The sequence below is a fragment of the Vulpes vulpes genome, chromosome 16 (genome assembly GCF_048418805.1).
Source record: "Vulpes vulpes isolate BD-2025 chromosome 16, VulVul3, whole genome shotgun sequence".
Lineage (NCBI taxonomy): Eukaryota > Metazoa > Chordata > Mammalia > Carnivora > Canidae > Vulpes > Vulpes vulpes.
Genome location: NC_132795.1, coordinates 19,767,643 through 19,786,227, shown reverse-complemented (window position 1 = coordinate 19,786,227; position 18,585 = coordinate 19,767,643). Strand labels below are relative to the sequence as shown.

At 41.2% G+C, this 18,585-nt stretch overlaps 2 protein-coding genes across 9 annotated transcripts in view; one reads left to right on the top strand and one right to left on the bottom strand.

Annotated features, from left to right (window-relative positions):
- KIAA2012 (KIAA2012 ortholog) overlaps positions 1–18,585 on the top strand; it is a 122,754-nt gene that overhangs the window by 92,432 nt on the left and 11,737 nt on the right. For 5 of the 8 annotated variants that reach the window (XM_072741966.1, XM_026002529.2, XM_072741969.1 and 2 more), the window contains 8 exons: positions 461–551; positions 2,601–2,739; positions 4,651–4,765; positions 6,087–6,421; positions 8,827–9,029; positions 9,833–10,005; positions 10,810–11,029; positions 13,224–14,635. In XM_072741966.1, coding sequence (XP_072598067.1) covers positions 461–551; positions 2,601–2,739; positions 4,651–4,765; positions 6,087–6,421; positions 8,827–9,029; positions 9,833–10,005; positions 10,810–11,029; positions 13,224–13,362 — 1,415 coding nt within the window. In that variant the 3' untranslated portion in view covers positions 13,363–14,635. Of the gene's footprint in view, positions 1–460; positions 552–2,600; positions 2,740–4,650; positions 4,766–6,086; positions 6,422–8,826; positions 9,030–9,832; positions 10,006–10,809; positions 11,030–13,223; positions 14,636–18,585 lie in introns of those variants that run through there. The other 3 variants (XM_072741970.1, XM_072741967.1, XM_072741964.1) reach the window with 1 other exon arrangement.
- The window catches only part of SUMO1 (small ubiquitin like modifier 1), a 29,472-nt gene continuing 25,690 nt past the window's right edge, over positions 14,804–18,585 (bottom strand). Inside the window, exon 5 of the mRNA XM_026002528.2 lies at positions 14,804–16,885. Within this exon, the coding sequence (XP_025858313.1) occupies positions 16,817–16,885 (69 nt within the window). The 3' untranslated portion in view covers positions 14,804–16,816. The remainder of the gene's footprint in view (positions 16,886–18,585) is intronic.

Here is an 18,585-nt window from a genome sequence, read left to right as displayed (position 1 = left end):
TATATCCTATTTTCCATATTGCTTATTATCTTTTAAACTAAATGTCAAATTAATGCATCATGAATTGTTTTCCCAATTTTCCATTGTTGAGTTGTTTCTGCTTTTTCATTATTAATAACAAAGTTATAACAACTTTATACAAAAATCTTGTTCTTTTGAATTATTTCCTCATGATAAATACTCAGGAGTGAGATTCCTGACTAAAGACAAGAATATTTTTCTGGTTCTTGGTACATACTGTCATATCACTTTCCCAAAGAGTCTACTAATTTTAATTTCACTCGCTATGTGCCAGTACTGGTTTGTGCAGCATTTGCTAATTTTATAGGTATAACATACTTCATGGTGCTAATTTGCATGTCACTGACTACTTAACCAGGTAGACATTTTCCCATGTCTGGGATTCTTGTCTATATAATCTATTGTCCTTGGCTGTTAAGGATGCTCTTTGTCTTCACAGACCAGGAACTGAGGAGTATGACCCTTGACCCCCTTAGTGTTTCCATGGCTGAGCACATCCAGATCTCTGAGTCAGATAGTATCCAAAAGACGTAAGTGTTTAAAGTTGTAATGACATAGACCGCTCCACTTTTATTTCATTTTTCTTTGTTTTAAAGTAATCTTTACACCCATCCTGGAGCTTGAGCTTACGATCCCCAGATCAAGAATTACATTCTCTACTGACTGAGCTAGCCAGGTGCCCCTCATTTTTCTGTTTCTAATTGATTTCATTTATGTTTTTTCTAAGCATGACAATTCTTAGGATAATTGTACGCTCTAACAGCTGAAATTGTTGTCTAAGAAACAGATTCTTAGGACTGTATTATGAATGTTTCCTACTTCAACCGTATTCTTTGGCTAGGTGGGTGAAGAATGAAGTTTAGGGGCCCCTGGGTGGCTCAGTCAGTTAAGCATCCACCTTCAGCTCAGGCCATGATCCCAAGGTCCTCGGATGGAGTCCCATGACAGGCTCCCTGCTCATCAGGGAGTTTGCTTTTCCCTCTCCCTCTTCCACTCCTCCTTGCTTGTGCTCTCTCTCTCTTTCTGTCAAATAAATCTTAAAAGAAAAATGAAGTTTAACAGTGTGGAAACAGCTTTCTCCATTTGTCTATATAGCTGAGAGCTACAGACATGCCTAAAAAAGTGAAGTCTGTCAACTCAACCATAGTTTCTCCTCTCAGCATTCACTCAGCTCTGGGTAAAATAATACTTAATAATACTAACACACATTCCTAACATGTAATAAGTGCTTCCTATGTGCTCACTATGTGCTTACTTCAAGATCATTGACCAACAGCTCGGCCAGTCAGCCCAACTCACTTGACCTAAGCCCTATTTGGCAGTGGCACCTGGAACGATAGCCTATTGTGACCTCCATCAGTGACTTGAAAACCTGCCCTCACCTGCCTCATGGTATAAGAATTCCCTCCTGGGTCAAAAAGGTTTTATGTTCCCTAGGAACAAAGAGAGAAAGGCACTATCTGGTAGGGAGGCAGATATCTGAAAAACTCCATTTTTAAAATTTTTATATCTCAGCTTTTTCCACAATGGATTTAAATGACTTACATCTTCATCACCAAGAAAAAGGTGAGATAACCAAAAAGAAATAAAAATTTAAGGCAGAGGAAAAGAAAAAAGAACATCAGCACTCCACAAAAGTCATTATAGCCATTGTGACTAAAGATCAAACTTTCAGATTTGATATAGAGATTCTTGAATGTGAAAGCAAAAACACAAAAAAGAAGCAACACAATCAGGTTTGTGATTCTCATTTCAGCCATGTACCTGTTCCTCAGGGGAAATGAATGTTTTCCTAGCACTAAATTCTAATGGTTACATCTTCTGTGGGTTTTTATAGAGTGACATTGAATGATTTAAAGACTCATATATTTACAGGAAATTCCATTTACCTCATTCAACAAATATTTCTCAAGTTTCTGTAGTAAGGCCCTGTACTAGCCCTGTACTAGCATGGCACAGTGAATATAATACGGATTTAGCTAAAAAATAAAATGTCCTGGCACCCAGGAACTGCTGCTGCAGCTGTTACTAAAACCCACATAGTTGTTTCTTAGGGACCTTTTTACCCAGAGAAATTAAGTCTGTTTTCCTCAAGGCAGATAGTCAATTGACAGCAGTTCTACAAAGGATCACACAAACACAGCACATGACCTTTTGGTGGCTATATTTGATCAAGAATAGAATTCAGAGGGCATAAAAGAATGACTGGATAGTTGCATGTTCCTAAAACAGTCTTTCTTAAAGGTCATTTATTTTTCAGCTAAGCCTTTGATAGAAGAATTTCAGTTAGATAACCTGATGTCATTCAATTAAAGGCATAAACATGCAACTCTAGAGAGGCGAACTATTTCTTCTCTCTAAATTAAGGATTTAGCTGGAGAGAACCCCACAAGGGAAGACTCAACTTTCTACCCTCCCTTATTCAGGGAGGTGTTGAGAAAAAGAGGGTTGACCAAGTGTATAAAATGCCCATCATAGCACCACAGAGACAGAGACTCAGTGTTTGTACACTTCTCCTCTTCCTTGTCCACCAGAGTTTTTTATTTAGTTTGGTCCTGTTGTTTTGCTCTTTCTTAAAGGGGCAGAGATTATGGTGTACACCATCTGCACAGAAGACTCCCAGGACACGAGTCCCCAGAGCAGTTGGGTCCTGTAGATTCATCTCTTCTCCCAAGAGGTAGAGAAGGGAAGAATGAACCAAGACTGTTCAACCAGCAGGTACTAGCCAACATCAGTGTAAGTGTAAACATCTAGGAGCTTGGTCCAAAAGCTTTCTCCCATCAGGCTACCATGTACAATTGTGTAGATTGTTTACTATATGCACAAGGGGAACTGCAAAGGGGCAAGTGAGAACTGAAATCCAGTCTGAAGTCCATGGTTCAGTCATCGTTCCCTGCTCCAGCCATGGGCTGCATCCTTCTGAATGATGGGGTGCTCATTTCTAATTCCTACTAAGATACTAAAAGGAAACTTCATCTTCCCTACACACCACTTCTGACACCAGATGTGTGGAGACTTTTCTTACATCAGTCAATCTCCAGCTCAAAGAACACCAATTGGATGTCCTATAGTTCAATTCTGACACTGCCTGGAGTTAGCACAGACCCCACAGGTTAAGGGCTTGGTCACATAAGACTTCCCCCACTTCAAACACCAGTCACAAGTCCCAGGTTGTCACCTATAAATAGAGGGTTCCCACAACCCCTTCCTCAGCTTTGATAATTTGCTAGAATGGCTCACAAACCTCAGAAAAACATTTACTTACTACAATTGATTTATTACAAAGGATTTTTTTTTAAGATTTTATTTATTTATTCATGAGAGACACACAGAGAGAGGCAGAGACACAGGCAGAGGGAGAAGCAGGCTCCATGCAGGGAGCCCGAAGCGGGACTCAATCCCGGGTCTCCAGGATCAGGCCCTGGACTGAAGGCGGTGCTAAACTGCTGAGCCACCCGGGCTGCCCGATTTATTACAAAGGATTTTTAAAAGATTTTATTGTTAAGTAATCTCTACAACCAACCTGGGGCTCGAATTTACAATCCCAGGATCAAGAGTTGCAATCTCCACAAATTGAGCCAGCCAGGCACCCCTTACAAAGGATATTTTAAAGGATACAATGAACAGCCAGATGAAGAGATACATAGAGCAAGGTCCCAAGGGTCCTAAATGCAGGCACCTCTGTCTCCATGGAGTTTAGAGTGTGCCATCCCCCTGGCATGTGGTTGTGTTCACCAACCCAGAAAGCAATCCAGACTCTTTTGGTTTAGGTTTTTATAGAGGTTTCATTACATAGGCACTGATTAGTAAAAGCATTGATTAAAGCATTGGCAAATGATTATTAACTTCTCCTCTGAGGTTAAGGGTGTTGGGCTGAATTTCCAACCCTCTAATATCATGGTGGATTCCCTTGATAACCAGCACCTCCTCCTTAGATGCTTTCCCAAATCACCTTATTAACACAGTCTCAGGTATGGTTGAAAGGGATTTGTTAATGAAAAACAAAAGCTACTCTTTCACCTTTATGCTCCAGAAATTACAGTGGTTTAATTAAGTTCTGTGCCAGAGACCTGGGATGGAGACCAAATATTTTTTTCTTATGTCAAAATATCACAGGTACTGAGTGGGTAGCCATGGCCCTACTCTGCCCTCCTCTCTTAGGAGGAATTTCCATTGTTGTCTCAGCCTATGGGAAAATGTGAAGACTGACGTGGTTGTGGTCATCTGCTTGAGAAACTTCTGGAAAGTCAGCAATTGATGCAATAGTGAATAAAGCTGACTTTGTCCTAAACTAAACATTAATTGTAGCAATAGCAATCTACCAAAGTTGAAAATTGCTTTACTTTGATCCAACTCTATAGATCACAATTTAGCATCAGAAAGGAGACATCCTAAAATGTATTCTGTTCCTCTTTCCTCCAATGGCATTATACCTAGCAGTTTTAAAGGAAAGGCTGAACCTTAGGATTTCTGCACCAGCTCTAAGACTCCCTCTTCTGCTTCATGTGGAACCCACACAAATTCCATTCTAAGCCATTCTGTTTTGTTCAACATAATCTTCCTTTGATGTTTTTTTTCCCTTGTTTCCTACATATATTATGGTCCTCTTCCTTAATTTTTCACCTTTAGGAGATGGAGTTGATTGACAAAGCCAAGAGAAAGAAAAGAACCAAAACAGACAAGTCCAAGGTACCTAAGGAGAGGAGAGAAGGAAACGTTCACAGGGAAGCAGAGGCTGTTGTTGGTAAGGGAGTGTGCCCTTGACCGATGACCCAGGAAAAGACATCTAATGGGGGTGGGACATGTCACAGAGATTCAGCATGAATCCAATGGGACAAACTCCCTGTTTTGAGTCTTTTTTACTATCTCTGGCTAAGACGCTCTTGCAGCCTTACTTCATGTCAGTAGAGAAGAGAGGAGAGCAAGGTTTCCTAGAGACCTGTGATAAAGAGGAAATAATAATAATAATAATAATAATAATAATAATAATAATAGCAGCACCTATTTACTGACTACTCATTGCATTAGGAGCCCTGCATATATGACATCATGAAATCCCCAAAACATCTCCATAAAGCAAGCATTATTATTAAATTGTGTAGTGGTTGAGGCTTGAGAGGGATAAGGTGGCTTGCATAAGATCAAATAGATTGAACTGTACAGTGGTGGACCCAGAGTCTAACCCTGCCATTTGATTCCAAGTACATGTTCTTACCACAGCCTCTATGAGTTGCTATCTATCATAATTTAAGAATTGGGCAGTGAAAGCATTTGGGAAGCAAAAGGTTTTGGGTAGCTGAATGATTACCCCAGCTACTACCACTTTTCTTCTTGATTCCCTGTGTTGTACCTTCCAAGGAATTTAGATTCCCATGCTTCTGAAGACTCTCTTTAGTTTAAAATTTAGACCCATTCTTTCCTGGCCACATGATTTAGAAGACCCTCCAGATGAATCAAAGGCTGTCAGAAAGGATGACATTGGATTGTTTCCTGGCCCAATTAATCAAAAAAAGAAAAATCTATTTTTGAGATTTGCTTTTTAAAGTCTTGCTGACCTTACATTGTTATAGCCCATGACTTGGATTGCATTGGCAGGACCGGGGAAAGGAAATACTTGTGGTCCCCAGAGGCAAATTGAAGAAGAGTACTTACAGTATGGAAGGCTTAAACTTTGCCAAGTTACAAAGCTGCAACCTCAACCCAGACTCTTGAGGCCTGACTTTCTGTCTGTGTCTGTTGTTTTCTCCTCTGGAGAGTCTTGCCTCTACCATAGGTCAGGGTGAAACAGAACTTTTTTAGTTGTAAGACTATTGAATTACAGTTGATCCAAATAGGATAAGGCAGTTTCTCAAAGGGTGGTCTGTGGACAACCCTTCTCAAAACACTTGGAGTGGTCATTAAAATGCAGATTCCTACAGAATCAGACTCTAGGAGTGGAGCTCAGGAATCTGTACCCCAGGTGATTCCATTGTACATGGAAGTTTAAAAGCTACTGAAAAGGATGCAGAGATCACATTTACTTAGCTACAACTCTGTCCCCAATTGTTCTTCTTTGCTTTCTCCAGGAAAGTCAAAGGAATCAAAGGCTGAAAAGAAATCAGAGCCAATTCCCAAAGAAAGAAAACCAAGACCCAAAAGGAAAAGGACACAGAAGAAAAGGAATCTGGAAATAGCAAAGCTGAGTGGGCCTGATGTCATTAACCCTAAGGAAACAGAAGACACTTTAGATAGAGGTTTCTCTCCTACAGATTCTGTTGTGGAGGACATTTGGTTTTCCCACAAGTATGATGCTCAGGAGAGCCAAGTGTCCATAGATGGAAGATCATCACCCACCCAGGCTATACCTGTCACCGGAAACATGGAATCTAAAGAAGAAAGAAGTTATGAGGACCCTTCCAAAGTAAGGTCCAATATTCTCACCTCAGAGAGATGTCTGTTCTTACTGGTATAAGAGGTGGGAAAAATTGCTGTGAGTCATAGTGCAGTTACTCAAACAATGCTCTACATCACAGTTTTATTTTTTTAAATATTTTCTCCTTTTTAAAGATCTTATTTATTTGAGAGAGAGGAAGAGAGGGCATGAGCAGGGGAAAGGGGCTGAGGGGGAGGGAGAAGCAGGCTCCCCACTGAGCAGGGATCTCAATGTGGGACTCGATCCCAGGACCCTGGGATCACGACCTGAGCTGAAGGCAGAGCTTCACCGACTGAGCCACCCAGGCACCCCTACATCATGGTTTTATTTGTTCTACTTTGATACCTCTGACCCTTTAAGAAGCCAGAGCTGATCAAAGACCCAGGGTGGCAAAGCCCCTCTGAAATGATGCACTCTAGGAGGCTCCCACACTGCCACAGCATATACTCATCTCTTGAGGAGCAGGAAGTTGGCACAGCCCTCACAGTTATAGGAGAAGGTAGATTTTGGCCATCAGAGCCAAGCACATATCCTTGACTTGGCTGGGAGCTAATGTTTTGATTGCCTCCCAAAGGCTATGGAAATTCCTTCTTTCCTAATTTTCTGTGGCACACAGCTGAGCCACAGGCAGCTCGTACAAACATACCTGTCTGTCTTTACAAGGTGCTGTGGCATATAATTTTGTTCCAGGAGACTTGATTCTAATGTCAGGTATTTAAGAGAAAAACGGAGTGAGTGTAAGGAAAATTGCCCTTGAAAATCCCTGCAATTAATCAAAAAAAGAAAAAAAAATACCAACAGATACATCTCTCAATAAGACCAACACAACCAGTTTTTTCTCTGTTGTTGGAATAAATCACAAAAATAAATAAATTTTTTTCCACTGGGATGAAGGTGCTGAACTGCATTTAGAGGTTTTGTTGTAGGAGAGAAAAAGGAGTATCTCTAAAACACTGCATTTATACCCACAGCTAAACTGCTGTGGGTAAACCCACATAAATTACACGTGCGTATGGTACAACTCTGCTGAATCCCGTTTAATCTTTACAGCCACACTTGTGAGCCAGATGGGATTATCCCATTTCACAGACCTAGAAACTGAGGTGTGGAAATAAGTGTCACAGTTGCCAGAAGTTATACAACCATCAAGCAGTAGGGCCAAGACTTACATCCAAGTCCTTTGACTCTAAAATCAGGGCTCTTGTCAGTTTTAAATTATTGTGTTTTTCTTTATTTTACAGCCCATAGTCTTCCATAAAAGATTTTAGACATATTTTTTTTTCCTTTTTAGTTCCCAGTCCTCCCAGCTGCCTATACTATTGAATTGGAATTCCACTCTACACCAGAGATGAAAATTTTAACCTATGAGCAAAACTTTCCTGAGCCTGCTAGACAACTAGATTTCTTAGATGCATTGTCAGTGCATAGCGCTGTGCTGCTCTGCAAAGGCTAAAAAAAAAAAAAAAAAAAAAAAAGCCAAGAAGTTTCACCCCGACTTGGATACACAGAGCACCCGTGGAAGAGTTGCATTCATTTCCCCTCATGGGCGTATTTCTGACAGTGGAAGGGATGTTCGGGAGAAAAAGAAAGCTAAGACATCCTTCACAGTAACTGAGAGAACCTTTCATTGAAAAAGTGGGTTTGTGGGCAGCCTGGGTAGCCCAGCAGTTTAGCGCTGCCTTCAGCCCAGGGTGTAATCCTGGAGAACTAGGATCGAGTCCCACATCAGGCTCCTGCATGGAGCCTGCTTCTCCCTCTGCCTGTGTTTCCGCCTCCGTGTGTGTGTGTGTGTGTGTGTGTGTGTGTGTTGTGAATAAATAAATGATATCTTTAAAAAAGAAAAAAGAAAGGAAAAGAAAAAGTGGGTTTGCATGGGAGTGTGAATCTAACGCATTTATACCTAAGACCACCCCTGGTAAGATAATGTTTATCTAGAACCTGTGGTTCCCAGCCCTGGCTTCACTAGGATCACCTGAGAAGTTTTTTAAACCCACCAAGGCCTCCCATCTAGATATTCTCATTTAATTGGTCTGTAGGGGGCCTTGGCCTCAAGTAATTTTTAAAAGCTCCTCACATGATTGTAAAGTGCAGCTAGGGCTGAAAACTCCAGACATACAATGTGCCAGACATTATTTTGGCACTTTCACTATTTCAATTCATCCCAGTAACAGCCCCAAGAGGAAGACAGTATCAGGGAAATTAAGTTGTGACCTCCAAATCCTGAAGCAAATAAGAGACTTGGATGCGGGCCAGTCAGACCCCAGAGCCCAAGCCACGGGCTGCAGTCAGTGTGGAAACCACTCCGTGGTCTGCTGCTGCTGAGAGGCACCACCGGGCTGTGCGGAGGAGGGCTCGCCCCGACACAAGCTCTGCTTTTCACTCTGGTTCCTCAGGCCCTCCTCACCGAGAGGGAGCAAGAGGGAGCGTCCCGGGACAGGCTGCGAGCAGAGAGGGCTGAGATGAGACGCTTGGAAGTGGAGAGGAGGCGAAGGGACCAGGAAGAGCAGAGGCGGCTCCTTCAGGAGCAGCTGGAGAAGGCGGAGAGGATGAAGGAGGAGCTGGAGCTGGAGCAGCGGGCCCGCGCGGAGGAGAACCGGTGCGTAGATCCCCCGAGGCTGCGACCACGCAGGAGGCAGCCACAGCCACACAAGGCCGGGGCTGACCTCCTCTAGGGACGTAGTGCGTTCTGAGACTCGTGCCCAGGAGTAAAACAGCACATCTCATTTTTCTCTGTCCTCAGTTATCCTAGGGACAACCTGGACCAAAGATAAGGTGTAGTGTCTTAGCCATGAGGGTTACTCCAGGTACATGTTCATGGGATCTTCTTGGAAGGGCTTGTAATGCAGCCCTGCATATATTTGTTGAGCCCCTATGACTCTCCACGTTGTTCTAAATTCTTTCATAAGCCTTGACTCATTTAATTAATTAATTAATTAAAAGATTTTATTTATTTATTCATGAGAGACACTGAGTGAGAGGCAGGCTCCCTGCAGGGAGCCCGATGTGGGACTCAATCTCAGGACCCCAGGATCATGCCCTGAGCCACCCAGGTGCCCTGACTCGTTTAATTTAATCTTTACAACAACCCTGTTGAGACTAGAGTTTTAAAACTCATCTTGTAAGAGGGGGAAACGAAGCTCTGGGAACTTAATGCCCCGACGCCAGAGCACTGAGCTGTGTGGTGAAGCTTGGAGCTTCTGGTTCCAGGTCAGTTGTGTTCTGGCTTCAGCTCTTTACTCAGGCTTCCCTTGGACACCAAAATGTCCTCTGAACAGGTCACTCCAGAGCATTGACCAGGGGCTGCAAAGCCTCCACCAGGGGCCCTGCCTGTTGGCTAGTCTCACAAGGATGTCCCAGTATTTTCTGCCATTTCCCTGACCATCCTGTGGGTTTTCTTAGCCTGTGGAAGCAGAGACTGGAAGAAGAACGGCAGCGGCAGGAGGAGGAGGAGAGGAAACAGCAACATCGGTTGCAAGTGGCCCAGGAGAGAGTCCGGCAGCAACAGGAGGAGTTCTGGAGGAAACTGCAAGAACTACAGAGAAAAAAGCAGCAGGAAGAAGCCAAGCGAGCTGGTGAGGAGGGGTTCTGGAGCAATCTGCCTCTCCTATCTGGGGCAGAAGTATTTTTATCCCACTGTGGGTGTTCATTTGAATCTCCCCAGAGTTATTCCTATCCTAGGCCTTACTGTGTGAAGCACTCTAAATGTATAAGCTATTTTTTTTTTCAAAGTGATTAATATGAGTGACTACAGTGAGTCAAGATAGAAGATCAAAATAAGACAGACTCACTTGTGGAAATGACTCTTGGGCCCCGCTAATTCAGCCCTCTCCTGACCTGGGACCCTGCCCCTCCCATTGCCATGTTAGTACTGCTCGGAAGCTGCCTACATTGGAGACACAGCCCTGCTCCTTGCTTCCTTCCCTAGCAGACGGAAACGACCATCTGGATAGCTTCGGGCAGCCTGCCCTTTCGGGTGCTGAGATGTAGAATCTCTACAGCCTCACTTTTGAGGAAGAGGAAGGGACTTGAGCAAATGACACTCTTTAGGCTGGTCAGGTCAGCCGAGTCAGCACAAAATTTCTCCAGATCCTGATCTGATGCCTCTCCCCAACTATCTGCATACCACCCGTGAGCACCCTAGGCCCTGGAAAACTTTCCGCCAAGGTTTTGTACTAATTGCACAGTGCACTGCACATAGTAGGTGCTTGATAAAGGACTCCTAAACTGACCCCAACATGATCCCCACAGGAGCTGGCAGCCTCCTGGCAGGTAAGCTGCACACCATCTCATGGGGAATCCCTGGGAATCAGACTTGAGAGTTAGATTTCTCCACTAATGAGACCCCTGCTGAGCCTACCCCCTCTTTTATTCCGTAGAGGTTGAGAGGCAGAAGGAGAAGGAATTGGAAATGCAGTTAGCAGAAGAACAGAAACGCCTGATGGAGATGGCTGAAGAAGAACGGCTAGAGTACCAGCATAGGAAGCAGGAAGCAGAAGAGAAGGCGCAGCTGGAAGCAGAGGAGAGAAGGCAAAGGGAGGAGGAAGCAGCCAGGCTGGCTCTGGAGGAAGCTATGAAACAAGCACAGGAACAAGCCAGGTAGGGGATATTTCGGCAACGGTTGCCACACGGAGATTGTTTCAAGGGCTTGATTCCCTAGTGCTAGTGCTGCCTTTGGACACTGAAGGTCTCCCACTTTCCATAAGCATGGTTTGGAAGCATTAAAAAAACAGATTCTTTTTCCTGCCAATGTCAGAATTTCTTCATGGCTTATAGAACTTGTATTGAAGCTGGAAGGGTGTTTAGATGTTATCTATCTCAGCCCTCTAGTTTACAGGTGAGAAACTCGTCCCAAAGAGGGAGAAGGATCTTGATCAAGGCTAAATCGTGAGGTGGGCAGTGTCAGGACCACATCTCACACACACACACACACACACACCAATTCTGAACCACTGCCTTTCTCAGTATTTTTTGGTTACCTGTTGTGTGCCAAACACTCTTCTAGATGCTGGGAATTCAGGAGTAAGCAAACAGAGGTCTCTTCTCCCTTGGCATTTATATTCTACAGCTGGGGGTAGGGAGACAAGTATTTTTTTTCAGCTGCTAATAGATGCTATATAGAAAAAGTTTTAAACATGTGATAGGATTGCAGGAGGCTTAGTTTAGATTGGTCAGCGAGGGCAAAACTTCTCAGAGAAACTGTTATATAAAGTGAAACCTGAATGACAAAGAGCCACATAAACATCTGGGAGAAAAATATTCCAACAGGTACACAGTGAGTGCAGAGGTTCAAAGGAAGGAATGAAACTGGCATGTTGGAGGAATAAAAGAAAGTCAGAGGGGCAGCCCTGGTGGCGCAGTGGTTTAGCGCCGCCTGCAGCTCAGGGTGTGATCCTGGAGGCCCGGGATCCAGTCCCACGTCGGGCTCCCTACATGGAGCCTGATTCTGCCTCTGCCTGTGTCTCTGCCTCTCTCTCTCTCTCTCTGTGTCTCTCATGAATAAATAAATAAAATCTTTAAAAAAATAATAATAATAAAAAGAAAGTCAGTATGGCTGGAACCAAGTGAACAAGGCACAAAGAATACTTCCAGATGAGGTCATTGAAGTAATAGTACAGAACTAATATAACAAAGGCCAATGGCATTCCCCCTCTTTTCTTTTACAATAGTATAATGATCATTTCATCTTTCTGATGATAGCATGTTTCTTTTTGTTGTTGTTGTTGTTGTTAATATTTTTATTTGTTTGAGAGAGAGAGAATGAGCAGCAGAGAAGGGCAGAGGGAGAGGGAGAAGCAGGCTCTTCAATGAGCAGGGAGCCCAATGCAGGGTTCGATCCCAGGACCCTAGGATCATGACCTGAACCAAAGGCAGATGCTTAACCGACTGAGCCACCCATGCCCCCTGATAATGAATTTCTTGAGTAGCTTGGTTTCGACACACTCTTTAAAAGTTAGGTCCCCTATAGTTGCTTTCTCATGAATTTCTACTCCTTAGTGAAAGCAACAGACATCCCTCTTTAGAACCATCAAATTTGAAGGGTAAAGAAGCACAACACAAAAAACCATGTGAGTCCAATCTTGACTAAACAGTTTTACCCCCTGAAATGTATTTTCTACAACTTACGTTGAATCTAAGCTAATGAAGTACCCCTTAGGAGACTAGGAAGAGAAGGCAGTCAGAACAATTTTATTTCAAGCTTTTCTACCTAATCTTGAGTTATTCCACTCCTGGGCTTTATTCAACATTTTCCCCCCACCTGTTAGGTGAATTAAAAAACATATCATTACAGAAGTCTTGATTCAAGTCAAAATTAATATTCTACATATCATAGCAGCAAGACTGAGTTCATAAGCATCAAGACCAAAAGCAAGCTAAACAATTTTGTAAAGCTAGTCCAAGTAGCTGAGACCAGGAAACCAGGTAACTAAAGAGGTGTGTGAGGGGTCGAGCCTCATTCCACGCTGGCTGTTTCATCTTCACTTGCATGACATTGGCCCAGGTACTTTTAATTTCTCTGGCCCGTTTCCTCCTGTTTGAAACAAGGGAGTCCGTTCCAGCGATACAAGTTTAAGAACTTTCCTTTTACTTTTCCAGTAAAAGGCTCATGAAACTCTAAAACTCATGTGTAAAGTCACTAAATGAATAGAGTATGATCTTCCACTAAAATGCAAGATCAGTAGCCCCCAGTCTAGCTGATGATTGCTCAAATCCAAAGTTCTTCTACTAGCTTCTAAGGGAAATTTCTAGGATGCTTAACCATATTGGGATTGTGGGCGGGTTGTTTCCTTAGGCAAAAAGATGCTTTGAAGAAACGACTTCATTTCCATCAAGAACTCTATAAGGAAGCCAGTGGCCTGCAGTGGACACGGAACATTTCCAGATCGTGGGTCTACTCTTACTTCCAGTTTCTACAAATACCCAGATCTTAAGGCTAGAAGAAAACTAAAAAGTAAGTTGGGAGGTGGTGACAGAAATTCTAATAATGGAAATGATATTCCATTTCATCGAGTTCACCTCAACCGACACTGAACTTCACTCTAGGACCTCAATTCCCACTACCCCTTCCCACCACACATACCTGACTTGAAGTATTTCATTTCACAGTCAGTGTGTCTGAAAGAGTTGCAGATTAGTGGAAATTCTATAATGCAAATAATTCTGAATAAGCTAAGGAGTTCATGTATTAAGAACTTCATTCTCTATAAGGCAAAAACACATACATTTCATCCTAAGAATCTAAAATTTGTCCATTTAAAACAAGGTAATCTCTTGATAAATGTTCATTTGAACAAAACGAGCCATTTTATTCAAGGTATTCTCACTTCCTCAAATATAGATTCTAGAGCTACACTGGCCAATTAAGTAGCCACATATAACTTTAAATATGTTAAGCATTCAGTTCTCCAGCTATATTAACCACATTTCAAGTGCTCAATAGCCACATGTAGCTACTGGCTACCTTACTGGACAGTACAGATGTAGAACATTTCCAACATCACAGAAAGTTCTCTGGACAGTCCTGTTCTAGACTCGATAATTAACAAATCTTGAGGATTTGTTCCTATGCCTTTAAGATCCAACCACTCACATAACTTCCCCATTTTTTTTAAAGATTTATTCATTTATCTAGACAGAAAGCACAAGCTGTGGGGAGGAGCAGAGAGAGAATCTCAAGTGGACTCCACCCTGAGTGCAGAGCCCAATGTGTAGCTCGATCTCACAACACTGAGATCACGACCCAAGCTGAAACTAAGAGTGGGACGCTCAACCCACCGCACCACCATAATTTCCCCGTTTTTAAAAATCATACTCTATTAAGGTATAATCTTAATTTTTCTTTAACATTTCTTTAAGTATCTATCCTAGAATGATCATTAAAAGGGGTGAGAGAGCTTTACAAGCAAGATATATAAAAGGATGTTAAAGCAAGCAGTATCTGAACTTGAATTTTCCTACAAATTTCCTTTGGCCCTACTCTAAACTTCACCATCTGCAGCTGAAAACAGAGTATTTGCAGAGGATTCCCTCAAATTTCTCACCAATGCTGTAAAGTATTTGCTCTTTACAGGAACCATACTTCTACAATCCAGAAGTCCAGCGTAATTTTTATTCTGTATTGCTATTATCAGACTTGCTTAGATTTGATGACTTTTAGCTATTTGCTTTATTTGTAAAACAGAAAATAAAATGGCCAAAACACTATCAGTCAGTGATTTTAAATATGTCGCAAACTTTTTCTCAGAATTGTTCATCCTACTTGCACATTCATTCATTCATTCATTCAAGTCATTCAACAATGCTTAAGCAGGTAAGAAAGGAGCATTTCAAATAATACAAGAACAGAAGAAAGAGCACTCAAGGAAAACATCCTTGTGGGGGAAATTACCATTACCGACTTTATTTTCTCCCTTCTTTTACAAATTTAGGATGTTGCAGTCAAGCACCAGGTAGAGCAGCTACACTAAATGTTATTCAAGGTTCCTTTTCAAATCTGATATTCTATAAAATTGTTGCTGTGAAAGTCCTAGTTTACCAGCACTACTACACCAGATAAGCACATTTTAATAAGTTAACCATAGCAGAATGCAACGTATTTAGAAGAATCCAATAAACTGAATAAGTTTATTTCCCCAGAGCTAAACTCTACCACCTAAATGCTAACCTTCAGAGATACAAACAAAATTAAGATACCAACTACATACTCTTGCATTCTGAATAGCTCAAATAGCCTATCAAGTTTGTTACTCAGGCCTGAAAGAAATATGCAATTCAATGAGGATTTTTCAGAAAAGGGCCCCATTCCTAGTTACTACTTAATATAATATGATAAATGCCAGGTGACAGTCTAAAGGCGCTAATTTACCTAAGCTAAACATGTACAACACAAATAATTTTTCAGTTAGGGTCAGACATAGGAATTTGTAAGGCAAGCCAATTATTTTTAACAGGTGACTTGAATAGGGTATTTAAGCTATAACGGTTTATAAAATGTATTAGAGATAAGTTTTATTTGCTCTTCTAAAGTACTCAGATGACATTCTACCTGGAATAACACGAAAGAGGATTATGTGTATGCATACATATACTAAATCCTGTGATTCGTTAAGAGTTAAAAAGCTAAGCCCTCTAATAGGAACTAATTTAGTACTTTAATTTTATACAAAGTTTAAATATTTAAGATGAAATAAAAAGAAAATATAAACAAATATAAACAAAGTATACCAAACCTTAACCTAAGCAGAAAACATTCTGTAAATTGTTAAAGGAAAAACTTAGAATTATCAATATGAATCAATTAATTTTTGGCATGCCCATTTATTCAACATGACTGGGTAACTATATCATAGATATGCACCATACAAGAATATCAAGTTAAAAAAAAAAAAAAAAACAGAACACTGAGTATTTAAGAAGGTAGCGTGGCCTTAATTAAATCCTTAATTCAAAGGCACTTCAGTAGCTTTCAGTGCTTCAAAGTCATGATCATCATCACTGTACAGTACTGAAAAATTTATTTGTACCATGTACAAACAATAATTTCCAGTATTATGCAAGAAAACTTTTAGGCATTTTCTTTTTTCTTTCTATACAATTAAAAATAAAATGAACATTAGTACGGTTTTTACAAATATTTTGTTTATTTTAATGAAGCTGGTACAGACAATGTCCATTTAAAACCCATATCCCAGGCCAAAAAGTACAAATAAAATCAAAAAGAGCAGTGTTCTGTTGAATACACTTCTGCATGAATAACTTTATTAACTGCTAATGAAAATTAGAACTTTTCTGGGATCTTCTGACAAGACTTTTATCTTAAAATGCTTTCTCTTCAGTGAAGCCATCTTTGGAGTTAGTCATTTACTCTCATCATCTCTGTCTTCTCGACTCCAGCCTGATATTTCTCTTCTTTTGGTCCAGACCCTCAAATTTTAAAAGAAGCTTCAAGTTAAGGAAAGGTCATTTTTCCACAGTTCAGTTCTCTGAAAAACTTCCATCTCCCACTGAAAGTCATAGTCCAGGAGTGAAGCAATCACATGCTAGAACTTCAGGGCCAATTGGAAAGTCATCATGAACACTTGTATTGGTCGATCTTATTTATCACAAGCCTGAAAATGCACAGTCCTGGAAAAGGTGGCCTCTCTGTGCACACATGTAATTTTTAAAAAGGAAAGGGCAATATGAAGGGGGCTGAGGTTTGATCACCAAAAATCAGCACAATGAAAACAAGTGATAATGAATAATGGGCACTAGAATTCAAATTACCAGATGTTTTAAAGAGATGGGGTGCCAGTTTTCAATTCCGTTTTGAACACCACATTACAAAAGAACTATTTTTAAAAATAAAAAAGGATTGAGGGTAAAGAAAAAAAATAAAAAGAATATCTAAATCGTTGAATGACCCCCTGTTTGTTCCTGATAAACTTCAATCACATCTTCTTCCTCCATTCCCAGCTGTAAGAGGATAAAAAAATATGTTAGAATATAAAAGCACTAATTTTTTCATTGGCTGCAATTATGTGGCCATTGTTTTAAAATGCAAAAAGATACAGAAGTGATCCATAGTTACCCTGCTCTAAGATTAAGAATCTGGGTTTCCTATTTTTTTTTTAAGATTTTATTTATTTATTTATTCATGAGAGACCCAGAGAGAGAGGCAGAGACACAGGTAGAGGGAAGAGAAGCAGGCTCCATGCAAGGAGACCAGTGCAGGACTCAATCCTGGGAATCCAGGATCACGCCCTGAGCCGAAGGCAAATGCCCAACCGCTGAGCCACCCACGCGTCCCTGGGTTTCCTTTAATCTAAAGAACATAGCGGTATGTCTTTCCTCCTGATTCTGGCTGTGAAGTCATTCATCTAACCCTGCTGAGCCAGTTCACCTCCCAGTCTATTCAGCATATAAAGTGTTTTTTATTTTTTATTTTTTTTAGAGCATACCATGCATACATGAGCAAGGTGGGGGGTGGGAAGAGGGGCAGAGGGAGAGGGAGACAGAGAATTTTAAGCAGGCTCAGCATGGAGCCCGACATGGGGCTCAATCTCACAACCCTGAGATCATGACCTGAGCTGAAATCAAGAGTTGGACACTTAACACACGAAGCCACCCAGGCATCCCTAAAGTGTGTTTTTTAAAAATACCTCAAAGGAGTTTTAAATCTAATGAAACATGTATTTCATAGTTTAAACAATAGTTTGATGGTGTATCTTCCAGAAAACCATTTTACTTTTAGATGTAATTACTTGATAGAATCAAGATACTTGATAGAATCTCTTTATTTCAAAAAACTTGATCTCACTTTAAAATATGTGGTTTTGGGCAGCCCTGGTGGCTCAGCGGTTTAGCGCCACCTTCAGCCCAGGGCGTGATCCTGGAGACCTGGGATCCAGTCCCACATCGGGCTCCCTGTATGGAGCCTGCTTCTCCCTCTGCCTGTGTCTCTGCCTGTCTCTCTGTGTCTCTCATGAATAAATAAAATCTTTAAAAAAAAAATATATATATATATAGGTGGTTTTAGTTAGAAAAATACTGCCTAGGGATTCATTTTGAAGTGGTTTGCTTTGTCATCTATAATTCCTTCTGGCAGTTTACTATTTTGATAGTGACCACTCTGAATGTAGAAACGTTATCTATGGGATCCCTGGGTGGCGCAGCGGTTTTGCGCCTGCCTTTGGCCCAGGGCACGATCCTGGAGACCCGGGATCGAATCCCACGTCGGGCTCCCGGTGTATGGAGCCTGCTTCTCCCTCTGCCTGTGTCTCTGCCTCTCTCTCTCTCTCTCTGTGTGTGTGACTATCATAAATAAATAAAAATTTAAAAAAAAAAGAAACGTTATCTAGACATCTACTCTTACTTGATAACTCCAATTTTACAAGCTAGATTTGTCAGCCTAGCCCCTCTCAATCCTTAAAGAAAAAAAGGGGGTCCTTCAAAATGCCTTTTACAGAATGCTAAGCAAAGCAAAGGCAATTAATAGTGTGGTTGTTTTGGTGTTTTGTTTTTTTGATGTGTCCTATATGCACTGAAATATTCTAGAATTTTTTCTTAAAGACACTATTAACAATGGCTGCCTCTGAGAAATAGGAATGCAGAGATAATCAGAATATGTTTACTTTCCATTTCATATACTCTGGTAGTTTGCTTTTTATTATTTT